Source organism: Hyla sarda, unplaced genomic scaffold (genome assembly GCF_029499605.1).
Source record: "Hyla sarda isolate aHylSar1 unplaced genomic scaffold, aHylSar1.hap1 scaffold_1537, whole genome shotgun sequence".
Lineage (NCBI taxonomy): Eukaryota > Metazoa > Chordata > Amphibia > Anura > Hylidae > Hyla > Hyla sarda.
The window spans coordinates 1-23,371 of record NW_026608173.1 but is presented as its reverse complement, the minus strand read 5'-3'; the positions used below and the strand labels follow the sequence as shown (position 1 = coordinate 23,371).

At 52.0% G+C, this 23,371-nt stretch overlaps 2 protein-coding genes across 2 annotated transcripts in view; one reads left to right on the top strand and one right to left on the bottom strand.

Moving 5' to 3' along the window:
• SLC5A2 (solute carrier family 5 member 2) overlaps positions 1 to 205 on the top strand; it is a 47,571-nt gene extending 47,366 nt beyond the window's left edge. The window contains exon 15 of the mRNA XM_056552343.1: positions 63 to 205. Within this exon, the coding sequence (XP_056408318.1) occupies positions 63 to 205 (143 nt within the window). The remainder of the gene's footprint in view (positions 1 to 62) is intronic.
• On the bottom strand, positions 7 to 23,299 carry RPUSD4 (RNA pseudouridine synthase D4). Its single transcript, XM_056552344.1, has 8 exons — positions 23,010 to 23,299; positions 20,375 to 20,422; positions 9,408 to 9,510; positions 6,940 to 7,141; positions 6,708 to 6,801; positions 744 to 891; positions 561 to 658; positions 7 to 483 (listed from the first exon to the last, which is right to left on the bottom strand). Exons 2-8 carry the CDS (start codon positions 20,396 to 20,398, stop codon positions 253 to 255), a joined length of 900 nt encoding a protein of 299 aa, XP_056408319.1. The 5' UTR covers positions 20,399 to 20,422; positions 23,010 to 23,299; the 3' UTR covers positions 7 to 252.
• Between the last annotated feature and the right edge of the window lie 72 nt (positions 23,300 to 23,371).

Genomic DNA, 23,371 nt, shown 5'->3' with positions numbered 1-23,371 from the left:
ACTCAGGGGATTTTTGTTACTCTGTAATAGGTTTTATTTTCTGACGCTTCTTCTCCCCTCAGGACTGAGTGACTTTGATCCCGAGGAGAAAGTGGCCCCGGCCCTCCCCAACATCCAGGAAGACCCCCGACAGGTGCGGCTGGTGAACGTCCACGCCCTGATCATGATGAGCGCCGCCATCTTCCTCTGGGCTTATTACGCTTGACCATCTCTCTGTAACTTTAATAAACTTGTCCCATAATCCTCTGGTGTCTACATAACCTGGTCCTCCGGGGGCCCCTCGCTGTCTGTCAGGCTGGGGACCCGCAGCTGCAGTTTACGGAGAGTCCTCATGAAGTGTTTGGGGGGAGAGCAGCGCAGCACTATGGGGTCTCCCCCATCAGAGGGCGGCAGCACGATCTGGGCGGCATGAAGATGGAGCAGAAGGGAGCGAGTCTGAGGGCCCAACAGGGCCAGAGCACGGAGAAGATGGGGCGGCAGCTTCTGCAGGGAGGGAGGCGGGGTTAGGGCCATCACATGACCATGAACTCACAGGGGGCACATACTTATACAGCCATTACCTGCGGAGCCAGGCGACCCCAGTGCGAATACTTGTGGTCTCCAAGAACCGGACAGTTCAACGCGAGGGCGAGATGGGCCCGCAACTGGTGCTTCACTCCTACAGAGACAGATAGAGAGGGTCAGAGACAGGCTGAGCCCCTCTCTCTTCCCCCCCCCCTGTCAGCGGCTGAGCCCCGATCTACCTGTCAGTGGATGTAGCTCCAGTAGTGCCGCCCCCGATGAGGTCCCCAGCGTCCTATACCGTGTGACCGCCTCATGTGCCGAACTGCTGACCCGACATCGCTGCACCGAACCGTCCAAAGAGACGCGGAACCGAGGACACAGAGACATCTGAGGAGAGGGCAGAGCTGTCACACACAGGAGGGGGCAGAGCCGACACACACACACACACACACACACACACACACACAGGAGGGGGCAGAGCCGACACACACACACACACACACACACACACACAGGAGGGGGCAGAGCCGACACACACACACACACACACACACACACACACACACAGGAGGGGGCAGAGCCGACACACACACAGGAGGGGGCAGAGCCGACACACACACAGGAGGGGGCAGAGCCGACACACACACACACACACACACACAGGAGGGGGCAGAGCCGACACACACACACAGGAGGGGGCAGAGCCGACACACACACACACACACACAGGAGGGGGCAGAGCCGACACACACACACACACACACACACACACAGGAGGGGGCAGAGCCGACACACACACACACACACAGGAGGGGGCAGAGCCGACACACACACACACACACACACAGGAGGGGGCAGAGCCGACACACACACACACACACAGGAGAGGGCAGAGCCATCCCACACACACACAGGAGAGGCAGAGCCGACACACACACACACACAGGAGGGGGCAGAGCCGACACACACACACACACACACACACACACACACACACACACACACAGGAGGGGGCAGAGCCGACACACACACACACACGAGGGGGCAGAGCCGACACACACACACACACACGAGGGGGCAGAGCCGACACACACACACACACACGAGGGGGCAGAGCCGACACACACACACACACGAGGGGGCAGAGCCGACACACACACACACACGAGGGGGCAGAGCCGACACACACACACACAGGAGGGGGCAGAGCCGACACACACACACACAGGAGGGGGCAGAGCCGACACACACACACACAGGAGGGGGCAGAGCCGACACACACACACACACAGGAGGGGGCAGAGCCGACACACACACACACACAGGAGGGGGCAGAGCCGACACACACACACACACACACAGGAGGGGGCAGAGCCGACACACACACACACACACACACAGGAGGGGGCAGAGCCGACACACACACAGGAGGGGGCAGAGCAGACACACACAGGAGGGGGCAGAGCCGACACACACAGGAGGGGGCAGAGCCGACACACACACACGAGGGGGCAGAGCCGACACACACACACACACACACACACACACACACACACACACACAGGAGGGGGCAGAGCCGACACACACACACACACACACACACACACACACACAGGAGGGGGCAGAGCCGACACACACAGGAGGGGGCAGAGCCGACACACACACACACACACAGGAGGGGGCAGAGCCAACACACACACACACAGGAGGGGGCAGAGCCGACACACACACACACACACACACACACACAGGAGGGGGCAGAGCCGACACACACACAGGAGGGGGCAGAGCCGACACACACACAGGAGGGGGCAGAGCCGACACACACACAGGAGGGGGCAGAGCCGACACACACACACACACAGGAGGGGGCAGAGCCGACACACACACACACACACACAGGAGGGGGCAGAGCCGACACACACACACACACACACAGGAGAGGGCAGAGCCGACACACACACACACACACACACACACACACAGGAGGGGGCAGAGCCGACACACACACACACACACAGGAGGGGGCAGAGCCGACACACACACACACACACAGGAGGGGGCAGAGCCGACACACACACACACACACACACACAGGAGGGGGCAGAGCCGACACACACACACACACACACAGGAGGGGGCAGAGCCGACACACACACACACACACACAGGAGGGGGCAGAGCCGACACACACACACACACAGGAGGGGGCAGAGCCGACACACACACACACACACACACACAGGAGGGGGCAGAGCCGACACACACACACAGGAGGGGGCAGAGCCGACACACACACACACACACAGGAGGGGGCAGAGCCGACACACACACACACACACACACACACACAGGAGAAGGCAGAGCCGTCACACACACACACACACACACACGAGGGCAGAGCCGTCACACACACACACACACACACACGAGAGGGCAGAGCCGTCACACACACAGGAGAGGGCAGAGCAGTCACACACACAGGAGAGGGCAGAGCAGTCACACACACACACACACACACACACGAGAGAGGGCAGAGCCGTCACACACACACATACATACAGGAGAAGGCAGAGCAGTCACACACACACACACACACACACACAGGAGGGGGCAGGGCAGAGCCGACACACACACACAGGAGGGGGCAGAGCCGACACACACACACAGGAGGGGGCAGAGCCGACACACACACACAGGAGGGGGCAGAGCCGACACACACACACAGGAGGGGGCAGAGCCGACACACACACACAGGAGGGGGCAGAGCCGACACACACACACAGGAGGGGGCAGAGCCGACACACACACACACAGGAGGGGGCAGAGCCGACACACACACACAGGAGGGGGCAGAGCCGACACACACAGGAGGGGGCAGAGCCGACACACACAGGAGGGGGGAGAGCCGACACACACAGGAGGGGGCAGAGCCGACACACACAGGAGGGGGCAGAGCCGACACACACAGGAGGGGGCAGAGCCGACACACACAGGAGGGGGCAGAGCCAACACACACAGGAGGGGGCAGAGCCAACACACACACACACACACACACGAGGGGGCAGAGCCAACACACACACACGCACACACAAAGGAGGGGGCAGAGCCGACACACACAAAGGAGGGGGCAGAGCCGACACACACACACACAGGAGGGGGCAGAGCCGACACACACACACACACACACACACACACACACACAGGAGGGGGCAGAGCTGACACACACACACACAGGAGGGGGCAGAGCCGACACACACACACACACACACAGGAGGGGGCAGAGCCGACACACACACACACACACAGGAGGGGGCAGAGCCGACACACACACAGGAGGGGGCAGAGCCGACACACACACACACACACACACACACACAGGAGGGGGCAGGGCAGAGCCGTCACACACACATGAGAGGGCAGAGCAGAGACAAACACACACAGGAGGGGGCAGAGCCGACACACACACACACACACAGGAGGGGGCAGAGCCGACACACACACACACAGGAGGGGGCAGAGCCGACACACACACACACAGGAGGGGGCAGAGCCGACACACACACACACACAGGAGGGGGCAGAGCCGACACACACAGGAGGGGGCAGAGCCGACACACACACACACACACAGGAGGGGGCAGAGCCGACACACACAGGAAGGGGCAGGGCCGACACACACACACACACACACACAGGGGGGGGGCAGAGTCGACACACACACACAGGAGGGGGCAGAGCCGACACACACACACACACACAGGAGGGGGCAGAGCCGACACACACAGGAGGGGGCAGAGCCGACACACACACACACACACACACACACACACACAGGAGGGGGCAGAGCCGACACACACACACAGGAGGGGGCAGAGCCGACACACACAGGAGGGGGCAGAGCCGACACACACAGGAGGGGGCAGAGCCGACACACACAGGAGGGGGCAGAGCCGACACACACGAGGGGGCAGAGCCGACACACACACACACACACACACACAGGAGGGGGCAGAGCCGACACACACACACACACACACACACACACAGGAGGGGGCAGAGCCGACACACACACACACACAGGAGGGGGCAGAGCCGACACACACACACACACACACACAGGAGGGGGCAGGGCAGAGCCGTCACACACACAGGAGAGGGTAGAGCCGTCACACACACAGGAGTGGGCAGAGCCGTCACACACACAGGAGAGGGCAGAGCCGTCACACACACAGGAGAGGGCAGAGCCGTCACACACACAGGAGAGGGCAGAGCCGTCACACACACAGGAGAGGGCAGAGCCGTCACACACACAGGAGAGGGCAGAGCCGTCACACACACACACACAGGAGAGGGCAGAGCCGACACACACACACAGGAGAGGGCAGAGCCGACACACACACACACAGGAGGGGGCAGAGCCGACACACACACACACACACACAGGAGAAGGCAGAGCCGTCACACACACACACACAGGAGAAGGCAGAGCCGTCACACACACACACACACACACACACGAGGGCAGAGCCGTCACACACACACACACACACACACGAGAGGGCAGAGCCGTCACACACACAGGAGAGGGCAGAGCAGTCACACACACAGGAGAGGGCAGAGCAGTCACACACACACACACACACACACGAGAGAGGGCAGAGCCGTCACACACACACATACATACAGGAGAAGGCAGAGCAGTCACACACACACACACACACACACACACAGGAGAGGGCAGAGCCGTCACACACACACACACACACACACAGGAGAGGGCAGAGCCGTCACACACACACACACACACACACACAGGAGAGGGCAGAGCAGACACACACACACAGGAGAGGGCAGAGCCGACACACACACACACAGGAGAGGGCAGAGCAGACACACACACACACACACACAGGAGGGGGCAGAGCAGACACACACACACACAGGAGGGGGCAGAGCCGACACACACACACACACACAGGAGGGGGCAGAGCCGTCACACACACACACACACACACACACAGGAGAGGGCAGAGCCGTCACACACACACACACACACACACACAGGAGAGGGCAGAGCCGTCACACACACACACACACAGGAGAGGGCAGAGCCGTCACACACACACACAGGAGAGGGCAGAGCCGTCACACACACACACACACACACAGGAGAGGGCAGAGCCGTCACACACACACACACACACAGGAGAGGGCAGAGCCGTCACACACACACACACAGGAGAGGGCAGAGCCGTCACACACACACACACAGGAGAGGGCAGAGCCGTCACACACACACACACACACGAGAGGGCAGAGCCGTCACACACACACACACAGGAGAGGGCAGAGCCGTCACACACACAGGAGAGGGCAGAGCCAACACACACACACACACAGGAGAGGGCAGAGCCGACACACACACACACACACACACACACACACACACAGGAGAGGGCAGAGCCGTCACACACACACACAGGAGAGGGCAGAGCAGACACACACACACACACACACACACACACACACACACACAGGAGGGGGCAGAGCCATCACACACACACACACACACACACACAGGAGAGGGCAGAGCCATCACACACACACACACACAGGAGAGGGCAGAGCCGTCACACACACACACACAGGAGAGGGCAGAGCCGTCACACACACACACAGGAGAGGGCAGAGCCAACACACACACACAGGAGAGGGCAGAGCCAACACACACACACACACACACAGGAGAGGGCAGAGCCGACACACACACACAGGAGAGGGCAGAGCCGACACACACACACACACACACACACACACACACACACGAGAGGGCAGAGCCGTCACACACACACACAGGAGAGGGCAGAGCCGACACACACACACACACACACACACACACACACACAGGAGAGGGCAGAGCCGTCACACACACACACAGGAGAGGGCAGAGCCAACACACACACACACAGGAGAGGGCAGAGCCAACACACACACACACACACAGGAGAGGGCAGAGCCGACACACACACACACACACACACACACACACACACACAGGAGAGGGCAGAGCCGTCACACACACACACAGGAGAGGGCAGAGCCGACACACACACACACACAGGAGGGGGCAGAGCCGTCACACACACACACACAGGAGAGGGCAGAGCCGTCACACACACACACACACACACACACAGCACCTTATAATGTCTCTGCGGTCCGGACGTTTCTCTCTCCATGATCGGAATATCCACAATACCCTCCAGTGGGGCCGGGACCCCCAGACAGACGGCCCTGCAACCAGAGAGTTATGTCATTCAAGGGGGTGGAGCTGTCAGGACCTTTAGGGATGACAGACGGGGGCGGGGCTATCACAGCCTTTTTGGAATGACAGGGGGCGGGACTGTTAAGGCCTTTAGGGGCGGGGCTCACCAGTACACCCTGTGGACCCTGCGCTCTCGCATTAGTCTCTGTATGCGCTCCGCGGCCTCGTGGCTTCGCGCAAGAAGTAATGCCCCACTGGTGTCCTTGTCCAGGCGGTGGCACACCCGCAGAGGCTCCTCCCCTCTTCCAAACAGCTTCTGTGACAGCGTCGGGAGCAGTGAGGTAACACTATGGCGCACGGAGGGGCCACCTGAGGGCGACAAGAGAGAGACTGGTACTGGGGGGTCAGTATGCACCTTGTGTGGGGAGGCCGGGGGCTGGGCAGGGATTTAGGGTCTCACTTACCGTGTATGGGCAGGGATCAGGGGGGTCTCACTTACCGTATGTAGGGAGAGATCGGGGGGGGGGGTCTCACTTACCGTGTGTAGGGAGGGATCGGGGGAGGGGCAGGGATCAGGGGTCTCACTTACTGTATGTAGGGAGAGATCGGGGTCTCACTTACCGTGTTTGGGCAGGGATCAGGGGTCTCACTGTATGTAGCGAGAGATCGGGGGGCGTCTCGCTTACCGTGCGTGGGCAGGGATCAGGGGTCTCACTTACCGTGTGTGGGCAGGGATCAGGGGTCTCACTTACCGTGTGTGGGAAGGGATAGGGGGAGGGGCAGAGATCGGGGGGGTCTCACTTACCGTGTGTGGGAAGGGATAGGGGGAGGGGCAGGGATCAGGGGTCTCACTTACCGTGTGTGGGCAGGGATCAGGGGTCTCACTTACTGTGTGTGGGCAGGGATCAGGGGTCTCACTTACCGTGTGTGGGCAGGGATCAGGGGTCTCACTTACCGTGTGTGGGCAGGGATCAGGGGTCTCACTTACCGTGTGTGGGAAGGGATAGGGGGAGGGGCAGGGATCAGGGGTCTCACTTACCGTGTGTGGGGAGGGATAGGGGGGGGGAGGGGCAGGGATCAGGGGTCTCACTTACCGTGTGTGGGCAGGGATCAGGGGTCTCACTTACTGTATGTAGGGAGAGATCGGGGGGGGGTCTCACTTACCGTGTGTGGGAAGGCATAGGGGGAGGGGCAGGGATCAGGGGTCTCCCTTACCGTGTGTGGGGAGGGATGGGGGAGGGGCAGGGATCAGGGGTCTCACTTACCGTGTGTGGGGAGGGATAGGGGGGGGGGGGTCTCACTTACCGTATGTAGGGAGAGATCGGGGGGGGGGTCTCACTTACCGTGTGTAGGGAGGGATCGGGGGAGGGGCAGGGATCAGGGGTCTCACTTACTGTATGTAGGGAGAGATCGGGGTCTCACTTACCGTGTTTGGGCAGGGATCAGGGGTCTCACTGTATGTAGCGAGAGATCGGGGGGCGTCTCGCTTACCGTGTGTGGGCAGGGATCAGGGGTCTCACTTACCGTGTGTGGGAAGGGATAGGGGGAGGGGCAGGGATCAGGGGTCTCACTTACCGTGTGTGGGGAGGGATAGGGGGGGGGAGGGGCAGGGATCAGGGGTCTCACTTACCGTGTGTGGGCAGGGATCAGGGGTCTCACTTACTGTATGTAGGGAGAGATCGGGGGGGGGTCTCACTTACCGTGTGTGGGAAGGCATAGGGGGAGGGGCAGGGATCAGGGGTCTCCCTTACCGTGTGTGGGGAGGGATGGGGGAGGGGCAGGGATCAGGGGTCTCACTTACCGTGTGTGGGGAGGGATAGGGGGGGGGGTCTCACTTACCGTATGTAGGGAGAGATCGGGGGGGGGGTCTCACTTACCGTGTGTAGGGAGGGATCGGGGGAGGGGCAGGGATCAGGGGTCTCACTTACTGTATGTAGGGAGAGATCGGGGTCTCACTTACCGTGTTTGGGCAGGGATCAGGGGTCTCACTGTATGTAGCGAGAGATCGGGGGGCGTCTCGCTTACCGTGTGTGGGCAGGGATCAGGGGTCTCACTTACCGTGTGTGGGAAGGGATAGGGGGAGGGGCAGAGATCGGGGGGGTCTCACTTACCGTGTGTGGGAAGGGATAGGGGGAGGGGCAGGGATCAGGGGTCTCACTTACCGTGTGTGGGCAGGGATCAGGGGTCTCACTTACTGTGTGTGGGCAGGGATCAGGGGTCTCACTTACCGTGTGTGGGCAGGGATCAGGGGTCTCACTTACCGTGTGTGGGCAGGGATCAGGGGTCTCACTTACTGTATGTAGGGAGAGATCGGGGGGGGTCTCACTTACCGTGTGTGGGAAGGCATAGGGGGAGGGGCAGGGATCAGGGGTCTCCCTTACCGTGTGTGGGGAGGGATGGGGGAGGGGCAGGGATCAGGGGTCTCACTTACCGTGTGTGGGGAGGGATAGGGGGAGGGGCAGGGATCAGGGGTCTCACTTACCGTGTGTGGGGAGGGATAGGGGGAGGGGCAGGGATCAGGGGTCTCACTTACCGTGTGGGGGGAGGGATAGGGGGAGGGGCAGGGATCAGGGGTCTCACTTACCGTGTGGGGGGAGGGATAGGGGGAGGGGCAGGGATCAGGGGTCTCACTTACCGTGTGTGGGGAGGCCTGGGGGTTTATTGATGAGAACAAGATCTGAATCCGGGCGAACAACCCAACTGCGCAAATCCTGGAGCACAAGAGGAGGAGGCGGAGCCTAAGAGGAACATGAGACACATTAAGATCTGCATAACTCCTCCCACATACTTGTAGGGGTAATTATTTTAAATAATTCATTTATGAATTATTTTAAAAAATATATAATTTTGACCATATTATGACCGTCATGAAAACTAACAATTCACCAGATATGAGGTCGATGATGTAGAAGGGAGGAGGAGCCTTCACAAGTCATTACCGATGATCTGGACAAATGATTATAAAGAGACCAGAATATAATCTTATCGTCTCTCTCATATTCTTTATAGAAGTCATTGTGTGGGAAAGGGTTAATGTATCATTGATTAAACGTCAGGATGTTACCAGCATAACCCAACGTTTATAGAAGTCATTCCGTTAACGCGGTAATGTGCGGCATCGCATGGGTTAACAGGCAGAAGTTCCGCTGTTACCGGCAGGAGACAAGTTCCGCAACACAACCCAGGAACATCTGTGAATGGTCCCGATCAGCGATCACTGATTCACCACTTCAGTCAGATGACACAGGGACCAAAGCTCAGATCCCCCGCCCCTAGGAGTCCGGGCAGAGCGGGGGAAGAGGACCCTGAGAGCTGCAGGAGGGGGGACGGACATACCTGAGGACCGGCGACAGGCAAGTGGAAGGGGCAGCGGGGACCGGGAACAGGCAAGTGGAGGGGGCAGCGGGGACCGGCAACAGGCAAGTGGAGGGGGCAGCGGGGACCGGCAACAGGCAAGTGGAGGGGGCAGCGGGGACCGGCAACAGGCAAGTGGAGGGGGCAGCGGGGACCGGCAACAGGCAAGTGGAGGGGGCAGCGGGGACCGGCAACAGGCAAGTGGAGGGGGCAGCGGGGACCGGCAACAGGCAAGTGGAGGGGGCAGCGGGGACCGGCAACAGGCAAGTGGAGGGGGCAGCGGGGACCGGCAACAGGCAAGTGGAGGGGGCAGCGGGGACCGGCAACAGGCAAGTGGAGGGGGCAGCGGGGACCGGCAACAGGCAAGTGGAGGGGGCAGCGGGGACCGGCAACAGGCAAGTGGAGGGGGCAGCGGGGACCGGCAACAGGCAAGTGGAGGGGGCAGCGGGGACCGGCAACAGGCAAGTGGAGGGGGCAGCGGGGACCGGCAACAGGCAAGTGGAGGGGGCAGCGGGGACCGGCAACAGGCAAGTGGAGGGGGCAGCGGGGACCGGCAACAGGCAAGTGGAGGGGGCAGCGGGGACCGGCAACAGGCAAGTGGAGGGGGCAGCGGGGACCGGCAACAGGCAAGTGGAGGGGGCAGCGGGGACCGGCAACAGGCAAGTGGAGGGGGCAGCGGGGACCGGCAACAGGCAAGTGGAGGGGGCAGCGGGGACCGGCAACAGGCAAGTGGAGGGGGCAGCGGGGACCGGCAACAGGCAAGTGGAGGGGGCAGCGGGGACCGGCAACAGGCAAGTGGAGGGGGCAGCGGGGACCGGCAACAGGCAAGTGGAGGGGGCAGCGGGGACCGGCAACAGGCAAGTGGAGGGGGCAGCGGGGACCGGCAACAGGCAAGTGGAGGGGGCAGCGGGGACCGGCAACAGGCAAGTGGAGGGGGCAGCGGGGACCGGCAACAGGCAAGTGGAGGGGGCAGCGGGGACCGGCAACAGGCAAGTGGAGGGGGCAGCGGGGACCGGCAACAGGCAAGTGGAGGGGGCAGCGGGGACCGGCAACAGGCAAGTGGAGGGGGCAGTGGCATCAGAGTTTCAAAACTACAACTCCCAGCATGCAATGACAGCTGAAGGGCATGCTGAGGGTTGTAGTTTTGCAGCAGTTGGAGGTTTGCCCCCCCCCATGTGAATGTACAGGGTGCACTCACACAGGCGGGTTTACAGTGAGAGTTTCTCGCTACAAGTTTGAGATGCAGCTAATTTTCTTCCACAGCTCAAACTCCCAGCGGGAAACTCACTGGGAACCCGACCATGTGATTGTACCCTAAAAAACACTAGACTATAACACAAAATAAAGGGTAAAACACTACACACACACCCTACACAGGCGCTCCTCCCCCCCCCCAAATAAAAATGAGAAACGTCTCGTACAGCAGTGTTTCCAAAACAGGGCCTCCAGCTGTTGGGGGTCTACTCCAGCATTTACATTTTTTACACTAACATGCTGGTGTTGCCCCATACTTTATTATTATTATTTTTTTTCCTTTTACCTCTTGTGAAAATAAAAAGACCCCCAAAACTTGCACAGGAATGGCTGATCATTACAGTGGTTCTGACATAGCAAAAAAATAAAAATAAAAAATCCACCCAAGTGACCCCATTTTGGAAACTACACCCATCACGGAACTTAACAAGAAGGTCCAGTGAGCCTTAACACCCCACAGGTCTTTGAAGAATTTTCGTTAAAGTTGGACGTGAAAATTATTTTTTTTTTTTCACTAAAATGCTGGTGTTATCCCAAATTTTCCATTTTCACAAGGGGTAATAGGAAAAAAGCCCGCCCCAAAAAACAGCATTTTAGTGGAAAAAAGTTTATAAATGTAATTTACACATCCAACAAAAAGTCGTCAAACACCTGTGGGGTGTTAAAGCTCACTGGATGCCTTGTTACGTGCCTTGAGGGGTGTAGTTTCCAAAATAGTATGCCATGTTTTTTTTTTTGCTGTCCTGGCACCATACAGGCTTCCTAAATGCGACATGCCCCCCAAAAAGCAGTTCAGCAAAATTTGCTTTCAAAAAGCCAAATGTGGCTCCTTCTCTCCTGAGCAGTGTAGTGCGCCCGCAGAGCACTTGACATCCACACATGGGGTATTTCCATACCCAGAAGAGATGGGGTTACAACTTTTGGGGGGTATTTTCTCCTTTTACCCCTCTTCAAACACTGGGTCTACGAGAACATGCAAATTTTTACACTATGATTTTTAATTTTCTTCACTTTGCTGCTATTCCTGTGAAACACCTAAAGGGTTAACACACTGACTGATTGTCATTTTGAATACTTTGAGGGGTGCAGTTTTTTATAATGGGGTCATTTATGGGGTATTTCTAAGCCCCCCCCAATTTTCCAATCTTTCAGGGACCAGTTCAGTTTTGAAGCTTCTGATGTCGTCCAATAATCCAAAATGTCTTCTTTATCTTTGCATCATAAACTTAACATGTTATATGGGAATCAATATCAAATGTATTTGGAATGTCCATTTAGAGAGCTTCAACGATAGAAAAATGCTAAATTCTAAAATTTTTCATGAAATTTGGGGATTTTTCACCAAGAAATGATGCAAGTAATGACGAAAATGTTACCACTATGTTAAAGTAGAATATGTCACGAAAAAACTCTCTCGAAATTAAATTCATAAGTAAAAGCATCAGAGTTATTAATGCTTAAAGTGCTCTGGTCCTTAACCCCTTAAGGACTGAGCCCTTTCTTGCACATCTGACCACTGTCACTTTAATAACTCTGATGCTTTTACTTATGAATTTAATTTCGAGATTGTTTTTTCGTGACATATTCTACTTTAACATAGTGGTAAATTTCCGTCATTACTTGCATCATTTCTTGGTGAAAAATCCCAAAATTTCATGAAAAATTTTAGAATTTAGCATTTTTCTAACTTTGAAGCTCTCTAAATGGACATTCCAAATAACATGTTTTATGGGAATCAATATAAAATGTAAGTTTATGATGCAAAGATAAAGAAGACATTTTGGATTATTGGGCGACATCAGAAGCTTCAAAGTTCAGCAGTAATGTTCCACAAAAATTTCAAAATCAGAATTTTTCAGGGTCCAGGTCAGTTTTGTGGATTTGAGGGCCCTTCATGTTAGAAATACCCCATAAGATACCACATTATAAAAACTGCACCCCTCAAAGTATTCCAAATGACATTCAGTAAGCACATTAACCCTTTAGGTGTTTCACAGGAATAGCAGCAAAGTGAAAGAGAAAATTCACAATCTGCATTTTTTACACTCGCATTTTCTTGTAGACCCAGGAGAAAGATCCCCCAAAATGTGTAACCCAATTTCTCTCAAGTAAGGAAATACCTCATATGTCTATGTAAAGTGTTCGGCGGGCGCAGTAGAGGCTCAGAAGGGAAGGAGCGACAATGGGATTTTGGAGAGTGAATTTTGCGGAAATGGTTTTTGGGGGGCATGTCACATTTAGGAAGCCCCTATGGTGCCAGAACAGCAGAAACCCCACATGGCATACCATTTTGGAAAATACACCCCTCAAGGAACGTAACAAGGGGTACAATGAGCCTTAACACCCCACAGGTGCTTGACGACTTTTTGTTAAAGTCTGATGTGTAAATAAAATGTATTTTTATTTTTTACTAAAAAGCATTTTTCCCCCCACAAATTTCAAATTTTTACAAAATGGTAATAGAAGAGATGGGGTTACAATTTTTGGGGGCATTTTCTCCTGAGTATGGAAATACCCCATGTGTGGATGTCAAGTGCTCTGCGGGCGCACTACAATGCTCAGAAGAGAAGGAGCCACATTTGGCTTTTGGAAAGCAAATTCTGCTGAAATGGTTTTTGGGGGGCATGTCACTTTAAGGAAGCCCCTATGGTGCCAGAACAGTGGACCCCCCACGTGACCCCATTTTGGAAACTACACCCCTCTGCACCCGCAGAGCATTTTACATCCAGATATGGGGTAGATGGGGGGGGGGGGGGGAGCAGCAGAACCTCCAGCTGTCACAAAACTACAACTCCCAGCATGCCCTTTGGCTGTCCGTGCATGCTGGGGGTTGCAGTTATGCAACAGCTGGGAGGCACACGGATGTAAAACACTGAGTTAGGTAAACTCTCAGTGTTTTGCAATCAGTGTTCCTTCAGCTGTTGCAAAACAACCCCCAGCTTTCACGCACAGCAGAAGGGCAACAACTGGAGCCATACTACTACAACTTCCAGCATGCCCTTGGCTGTCCGTGCATGCTGGGGGTTGTAGTTATGCAACAACTGGAGGCACACTGGTTGCAAAACAGAGTTTGTTACTGAACTCATTGTTTCCCAACCAGTGTGCCTCCAGTTGTAGCAAAACTACAGCTCCCAGCATGCCCAGACAGCCGAAGGGTATGTTGGGAGTTGTAGTTTTGCAACAACTGGAGAACAGATTGGAGACCACTGTGTAGTGGTGTCCAAACTGTAGCCCTCCAGATGTTGCAAAACTTCAACTCCAAGCATGCCCAGACTGTCCAGGCATGCTGGGAGTTGTAGTTCAGCAACATCTGAAGGGCCACGTTACAGAACTACAACTCCCAGCATGCCTGGACAGTCTGTATAGCGGTCTCCAAACTGTGGCCCTCCAGATGTTGCACAACTACAACTCCCAGCATGCCCAGACAGCCTTTGGCTGTCTTGGCATGCTGGGAGTTGTAGTTTGGCAACTCCTAGAAGGCAGCAGTGAAGTTCACTTACCACTGATCTTCCCTGCTGCCTCCGCAGATCTCACCCCCGGTCCCGCTGCCATCCTGAACTGCTCCGGTACCCGCTGCCATCTTCCCCTCCGCTCTGCCTGACATCCAAGGGCGGGCAGAGCGGTAATTTCAACTGTAACCCCACCCCCAACTGCCATAGGTCGATTAGTCCTAACTGACCAATGGCAGGGGATAGGAGGAGGCGACATCACCTCGCTCCTAACCCTCAGGATGATTGGGGCTGTCTCTGACATCTCCAATCATCCCTATTTTCCGGGCTATCGGGTCACCAGAGAATTGATCTGAATTGATCTGTGATTTGTGGCGATCGCCGACATGGGGGGTTTCAGGACCCCCCAGGCATTTGCACGGGATGCCTGCTGAATGATTTTGCACATCTTTGCAGCTTCATGTAAACATTTTCTTCTTCAGCTCACTGTGAACGTCTTATTAGCATCACAGAGCAGAATGTACCAAGTCAAGGTAAATGTACTTCATAATAATAATCATAATAATCATAATAATCATAATAATCATAATCATAATAATCATAATACTCATAATAATAATTAGAATTGTAACTGAAGTGAAAAGTAGAAGCTTCCTTAAAATTAAAGAGCTAAATCCTTCATACTATAATGAGATTATTAAATACCCCACCCCCCAAACATAAAAAAAAAAAAATGTTCCAGAGACACGTTTCTTAACAATCAATGATCGAGATGTTTTTCTTACCGTGATCATCTAAATAATTGTCGCCATCATTAGCAAATATTCACTAATATCCACATTAATACAATGAAAGTGAAGTTACATAATTATATTTGCTCATTGGGTAGGTGTCGTGAGGGTGCACACAATATGTGGACCATTTATTTTAAATTAAAGGTAAGTTCCCCAGAATATGATGATGGGGGCACTTTGCCTTTTCTTCATTTCGGTTGAGTCAATTGCCTGTAGACTCACGGAAATGAAGGGGGAGGGGGGGGGGGGGGTTAAATATGTTGTGTATTCTGATTGGATCAGAATGAAGCGGAGAGAAGCGAGTCTCCATTTTGATCCTGGCAGCCATGTTTAAGCAGATGAATTCAAATCTTAACCCTAAATACTAAAATGATCAATGTTATTTAATTGGATATGAAATGGTGCATTACACAAACCTATATATTCACACTCAGTATATAATCAGCCGTATATTGTATCACCCACAACACGTGATTCTAACATTTAATAGAGATTTAGAGTCGCACATAGTTTATTCTATCATTAATAGACCAGTGATATCTCGCGCACACTAACCTCTAATATATACATAACAGCAGCCATTTAATAGACCTGTGATATCTCGCGCACACTAACCTCTATTATATACATAACAGCAGCCATTTAATAGACCAGTAATATCTCGCGCACACTAACCTCTAATATATACATAACAGCAGCCATTTAATAGACCTGAGAAATCTCGCGCACACTAACCTCCATTATATACATAACAGCAGCCATTTAATAGACCTGTGATATCTCGCGCACACTAACCTCTAATATATACATAACAGCAGCCATTTAATACACCTGTGATATCACACACACTAACCTCTATTATATACATAACAGCAGCCATTTAATAGACCTGTGATATCTCGCGCACACTAACCTCTATTATATACATAACAGCAGCCATTTAATACACCTGTGATATCTCACACACTAACCTCTATTATATACATAACAGCAGCCATTTAATACACCTGTGATATCTCGCGCACACTAACCTCTATTATATACATAACAGCAGCCATTTAATAGACCTGTGATATCTCACACACACTAACCTCTATTATATACATAACAGCAGCCATTTAATACACCTGTGATATCTCGCGCACACTAACCTCTATTATATACATAACAGCAGCCATTTAATACACCTGTGATATCTCGCGCACACTAACCTCTATTATATACATAACAGCAGCCATTTAATAGACCTGTGATATCACACACACTAACCTCTATTATATACATAGCAGCAGCCATTTAATAGACCTGTGATATCTCACACACTAACCTCTAATATATACATAACAGCAGCCATTTAATAGACCTGTGATATCTCACACACTAACCTCTAATATATACATAACAGCAGCCATTTAATACACCTGTGATATCTCGCGCACACTAACCTCTATTATATACATAACAGCAGCCATTTAATAGACCTGTGATATCACACACACTAACCTCTATTATATACATATCAGCAGCCATTTAATACACCTGTGATATCACACACACTAACCTCTATTATATACATAACAGAAGCCATTTAATACACCTGTGATATCTCGCGCACACTAACCTCTATTATATACATAACAGCAGCCATTTAATAGACCTGAGAAATCTCGCGCACACTAACCTCCATTATATACATAACAGCAGCCATTTAATAGACCTGTGATATCTCGCGCACACTAACCTCTAATATATACATATCAGCAGCCATTTAATACACCTGTGATATCACACACACTAACCTCTATTATATACATAACAGCAGCCATTTAATATACCTGTGATATCTCGCGCACACTAACCTCTATTATATACATAACAGCAGCCATTTAATAGACTTGAGAAATCTCGCGCACACTAACCTCCATTATATACATAACAGCAGCCATTTAATAGACCTGTGATATCTCGCGCACACTAACCTCTATTATATACATAACAGCAGCCATTTAATAGACCTGTGATATCTCACACACACTAACCTCTATTATATACATAACAGCAGCCATTTAATACACCTGTGATATCACACACACTAACCTCTATTATATACATATCAGCAGCCATTTAATACACCTGTGATATCTGGCGCACACTAACCTCTATTATATACATAACAGCAGCCATTTAATACACCTGTGATATCTCACACACTAACCTCTATTATATACATAACAGCAGCCATTTAATACACCTGTGATATCTCGCGCACACTAACCTCTATTATATACATAACAGCAGCCATTTAATAGACTTGAGAAATCTCGCGCACACTAACCTCCATTATATACATAACAGCAGCCATTTAATAGACCTGTGATATCACGCACACTAACCTCTATTATATACATAACAGCAGCCATTTAATAGACCTGTGATATCACACACACTAACCTCTATTATATACATAACAGCAGCCATTTCATAGACCTGTGATATCACGCACACTAACCTCTAATATATACATAACAGCAGCCATTTAATAGACCTGTGATATCTCGCGCACACTAACCTCTATTATATACATAGCAGCAGCCATTTAATAGACCTGTGATATCTCACACACTAACCTCTATTATATACATAACAGCAGCCATTTAATACACCTGTGATATCACACACACTAACCTCTATTATATACATAACCGCCGCCATTTAATAGATCTGTGATATCACACACACTAACCTCTATTATATACATAACAGCAGCCATTTAATACACCTGTGATATCTCACACACACTAACCTCTATTATATACATAACAGAAGCCATTTAATACACCTGTGATATCTCGCGCACACTAACCTCTATTATATACATAACAGCAGCCATTTAATAGACCTGTGATATCTCACACACTAACCTCTATTATATACATAACAGCAGCCATTTAATAGACCTGTGATATCTCACACACTAACCTCTATTATATACATAACAGCAGCCATTTAATAGACCTGTGATATCTTGCGCACACTAACCTCTATTATATACATAACAGCAGCCATTTAATACACCTGTGATATCTCGCGCACACTAACCTCTATTATATACATAACAGCAGCCATTTAATAGACCTGTGATATCTCGCGCACACTAACCTCTATTATATACATATCAGCAGCCATTTAATAGACCTGTGATATCTCACACACTAACCTCTATTATATACATAACAGCAGCCATTTAATACACCTGTGATATCACGCACACTAACCTCTATTATATACATAGCAGCAGCCATTTAATACACCTGTGATATCTCGCGCACACTAACCTCTATTATATACATAACAGCAGCCATTTAATAGACCTGTGATATCACACACACTAACCTCTAATATATACATAACAGCAGCCATTTAATACACCTGTGATATCTCGTGCACACTAACCTCTATTATATACATAACAGCAGCCATTTAATAGACCTGTGATATCTCGCGCACACTAACCTCTATTATATACATAACAGCAGCCATTTAATAGACCTGTGATATCTCGCGCACACTAACCTCTATTATATACATAACAGCAGCCATTTAATACACCTGTGATATCTCGCGCACACTAACCTCTATTATATACATAACAGCAGCCATTTAATAGACCTGTGATATCTCGCGCACACTAACCTCTATTATATACATAACAGCAGCCATTTAATACACCTGTGATATCTCACACTAACCTCTATTATATACATAACAGCAGCCATTTAATAGACCTGTGATATCTCGCGCACACTAACCTCTATTATATACATAACAGCAGCCATTTAATAGACCTGTGATATCTCGCGCACACTAACCTCTATTATCATATACATTTCTTCACAACAACAAAATGTTCTCAAACACCATTTCCGCTTTGTTAGTGTCTCTTAGGGTCCTGGCTACATTTACCCTTCATAGTCAGACATTGGCTATAAACAATATGGTGTTAGTTGTTACAAGGTCAAATTATCCTCTTATTATTTATATTTTGTTAAAACAAAATGTAACCACTTAATTGTGATATTATGGTCGCAGCCATGATTTGTAGTGTTACAGCGCCACCTAAAATGAATTCGTCACTACCCCATAGGGGGCATTCTATGTCCATATTGGTCATGAGTCTTCATCCCCAGGGGCATATGTCACATTCATCTTCTCTTCCCATTATTTAAAGTTAGAGGCCTCACATATATCTGGTAATGTACTAATTCTTAATTGATTGTGATCCTTTTACACTGTGGATGAAAATTATATCAATTAGTCCGTATGGTGAAAGATCCTTTCTAAACACCTAAAAGAAGTAATAAATCCCTGTGCGCACCCCCCCCCCCCCCCCCCCAGTCAGCAGGGTTTGTATATTACACCCACATCCGGGAAGCTGGAAGGAAAATTAACATGGATACATGGATACACGCCTCGCACTGCAGGAGGGTCCCTACACCATGTTCCTGATTATATACATCTCATTTCTAAATAAATGGTTTAATAAGTGACATTTAGTAAATGGAAAATATTGCCGGATTAATGGAAATTCTGGGGTATGTAAACCTGCTTATGTTATTTTCAAGGATATCTAACGGGGGGGGGGGGGGGGGGAAGAGGGGGAATAGCAGCCCACATACACAGCGGCAGCACTGAACTCCGGCGTGATCGCGGGTGGGGGGGGCGATCCCTGTGGAGGGGGCCGGAGGGCTTACCTCTGCATCCATGGCTTCCCCCATAGATCTGCATTTGATTGAGCCTGACTGAGATTGAGAAAATAAACACTGATCAACAGAAATGCATTTATCTATATGATGAATCTAAATGATGAATCTAAAAAGGTATAAAAAATTTTTTTTATAAAAGTTTAAAAACACCCATTAACCCCTTCCATATAAGAAGTACGTTCACACGGGCGGATTTATTTGCAGGTTTCCCGCTGTGTATTTGAAAGGGCGGTCTCTTCTCTGCTGTCCACAGCAGAATTTCCGCTGCAAAAATATCGGCCGTAGACCCTTCTGACTTCAATGGGGCTGCGGCGGATTTTCCACAGCGTAAATTCCGCCTCGGAAAATCTGCTGCGGACGGCTGAGAAGAGCCTGCCCCCTTTCAAATACGCAGTGGGAAACCCGCAAATAAATCCGCCCATGTGAACGTATCCTAAAAGTTCATATCACCCCTCTTTTCCATATAAAAATATGTAAACACAATAAAAATAAACATATTTGGTATTGACTTTACTATTAAAAAATAAAATTTTATATCCCGAATGGTAAATGGCGTTAACGTAAAAAAATTTATATTAAAAAAAAAAATCACAGAATTTCTTTTTTATGTTTATAACATCATATCCCAGAAAAAATGAAGTAAAAAAGTGTTCAAAAAGTCCAATCAATGCCAGAATGGTACCGATACAAACAGCATATTACGGCCCAAAAAACGAGCCCTTATACCGCCCAATATACGGAAAAAGGAAAATATTATAGGGGTCGGGGAGTTTATTTTGTAATTAAAAAGTTAAAAAAATACCGTATTTATCGGCGTATAACACGCACCCCCATTTTAATAGGGAAATTTAAGTAAAAAAAAATTATACATATAAGATAAATGAAAGACTAAATGCCATATCATCCCTCTAACTTTGATTTTGCCTGAACTTCAGTTTGGTCCTGTCCCCTTCCAGTGCCACATAATTCCTCCCATTTTATCAGCCTGTGTGCCACATTTACACCCAACCCCCCCCTTACCCTCTCATCATTCCCCCACCCCTCTCTCACCATGCCCCCCTTCTCACACCATGCCCCCCCTTCTCACATCATGCCCCCCTTCTCACATCATGCCCCCCTTCTCACACCATGCCCCCTTCTCACACCATGCCCCCCTTCTCACACCATGCCCCCCTTCTCACACCATGCCCCCCTTCTCACACCATGCCCCCCTTCTCACACCATGCCCCCCTTCTCACACCATGCCCCCTTCTCACACCATGCCCCCCTTCTCACACCATGCCCCCCTTCTCACACCATGCCCCCCTTCTCACACCATGCCCCCCTTCTCACACCATGCCCCCTTCTCACACCATGCCCCCCTTCTCACACCATGCCCCCCTTCTCACACCATGCCCCCCTTCTCACACCATGCCCCCCTTCTCACACCATGCCCCCCTTCTCACACCATGCCCCCCTTCTCACACCATGCCCCCCTTCTCACACCATGCCCCCCTTCTCACACCATGCCCCCCTTCTCACACCATGCCCCCCTTCTCACACCATGCCCCCCTTCTCACACCATGCCCCCCTTCTCACACCATGCCCCCCTTCTCACACCATGCCCCCCCTTCTCACACCATGCCCCCCTTCTCACACCATGCCCCCCTTCTCACACCATGCCCCCCTTCTCACACCATGCCCCCCTTCTCACACCATGCCCCCCTTCTCACACCATGCCCCCCTTCTCACACCATGCCCCCCTTCTCACACCATGCCCCCTTCTCACACCATGCCCCCCTTCTCACACCATGCCCCCCTTCTCACACCATGCCCCCCTTCTCACACCATGCCCCCTTCTCACACCATGCCCCCTTCTCACACCATGCCCCCTTCTCACACCATGCCCCCTTCTCACCCCATGCCCCCCTTCTCACCCCATGCCCCCTTCTCACCCCATGCCCCCTTCTCACCCATGCCCCCTTCTCACCCCATGCCCCCTTCTCACCCCATGCCCCCTTCTCACCCCATGCCCCCTTCTCACCCATGCCCCCTTCTCACCCCATGCCCCCTTCTCACCCCATGCCCCCCTTCTCACACCATGCCCCCTTCTCACACCATGCCCCCCTTCTCACACCATGCCCCCCTTCTCACACCATGCCCCCCTTCTCACACCATGCCCCCCTTCTCACACCATGCCCCCCTTCTCACACCATGCCCCCCTTCTCACACCATGCCCCCCTTCTCACACCATGCCCCCCCTTCTCACACCATGCCCCCTTCTCACACCATGCCCCCTTCTCACACCATGCCCCCTTCTCACACCATGCCCCCCTTCTCACACCATGCCCCCCTTCTCACACCATGCCCCCCTTCTCACACCATGCCCCCCTTCTCACACCATGCCCCCCTTCTCACACCATGCCCCCCTTCTCACACCATGCCCCCCTTCTCACACCATGCCCCCTTCTCACACCATGCCCCCCTTCTCACCATGCCCCCCTTCTCACCATGCCCCCCTTCTCACCATGCCCCCTTCTCACCATGCCCCCTTCTCACCATGCCCCCTTCTCACCATGCCCCCTTCTCACCATGCCCCCCTCACATCCGTTTTTGATATATCCATTTTTCCCATCTTCCTTACTTAGCCGCGCTCGGCAGGCCAGGTCCGGTGTCGGGTCTTGCGGGCTGCGGTCAGTGAAGCTGGATGAGTGACGTACTCTGCCGGCTGCACAGCATCAGGGACGTCACTCATCATTCGCTGCATCCGCCGCTGGTCAGTGTGGTCGCCGCTGGCAGCCCAACCGCAGCCACCTTAGAATAGTCACAGCGGCAGCAGCATTGAATGAGGGACGTCCCTGATCTTGTGCAGCGGAGATAGCAGAGGACGTCACTCATCCGGCTTCACTGACCGCAGCCGACACCGGACCTGGCCTGACGAGCGCAGCTAGGTAACGAAGAGAAAAAAATATACAATAAAAAGCAGAGGGGAAAAGAAGGAAAATG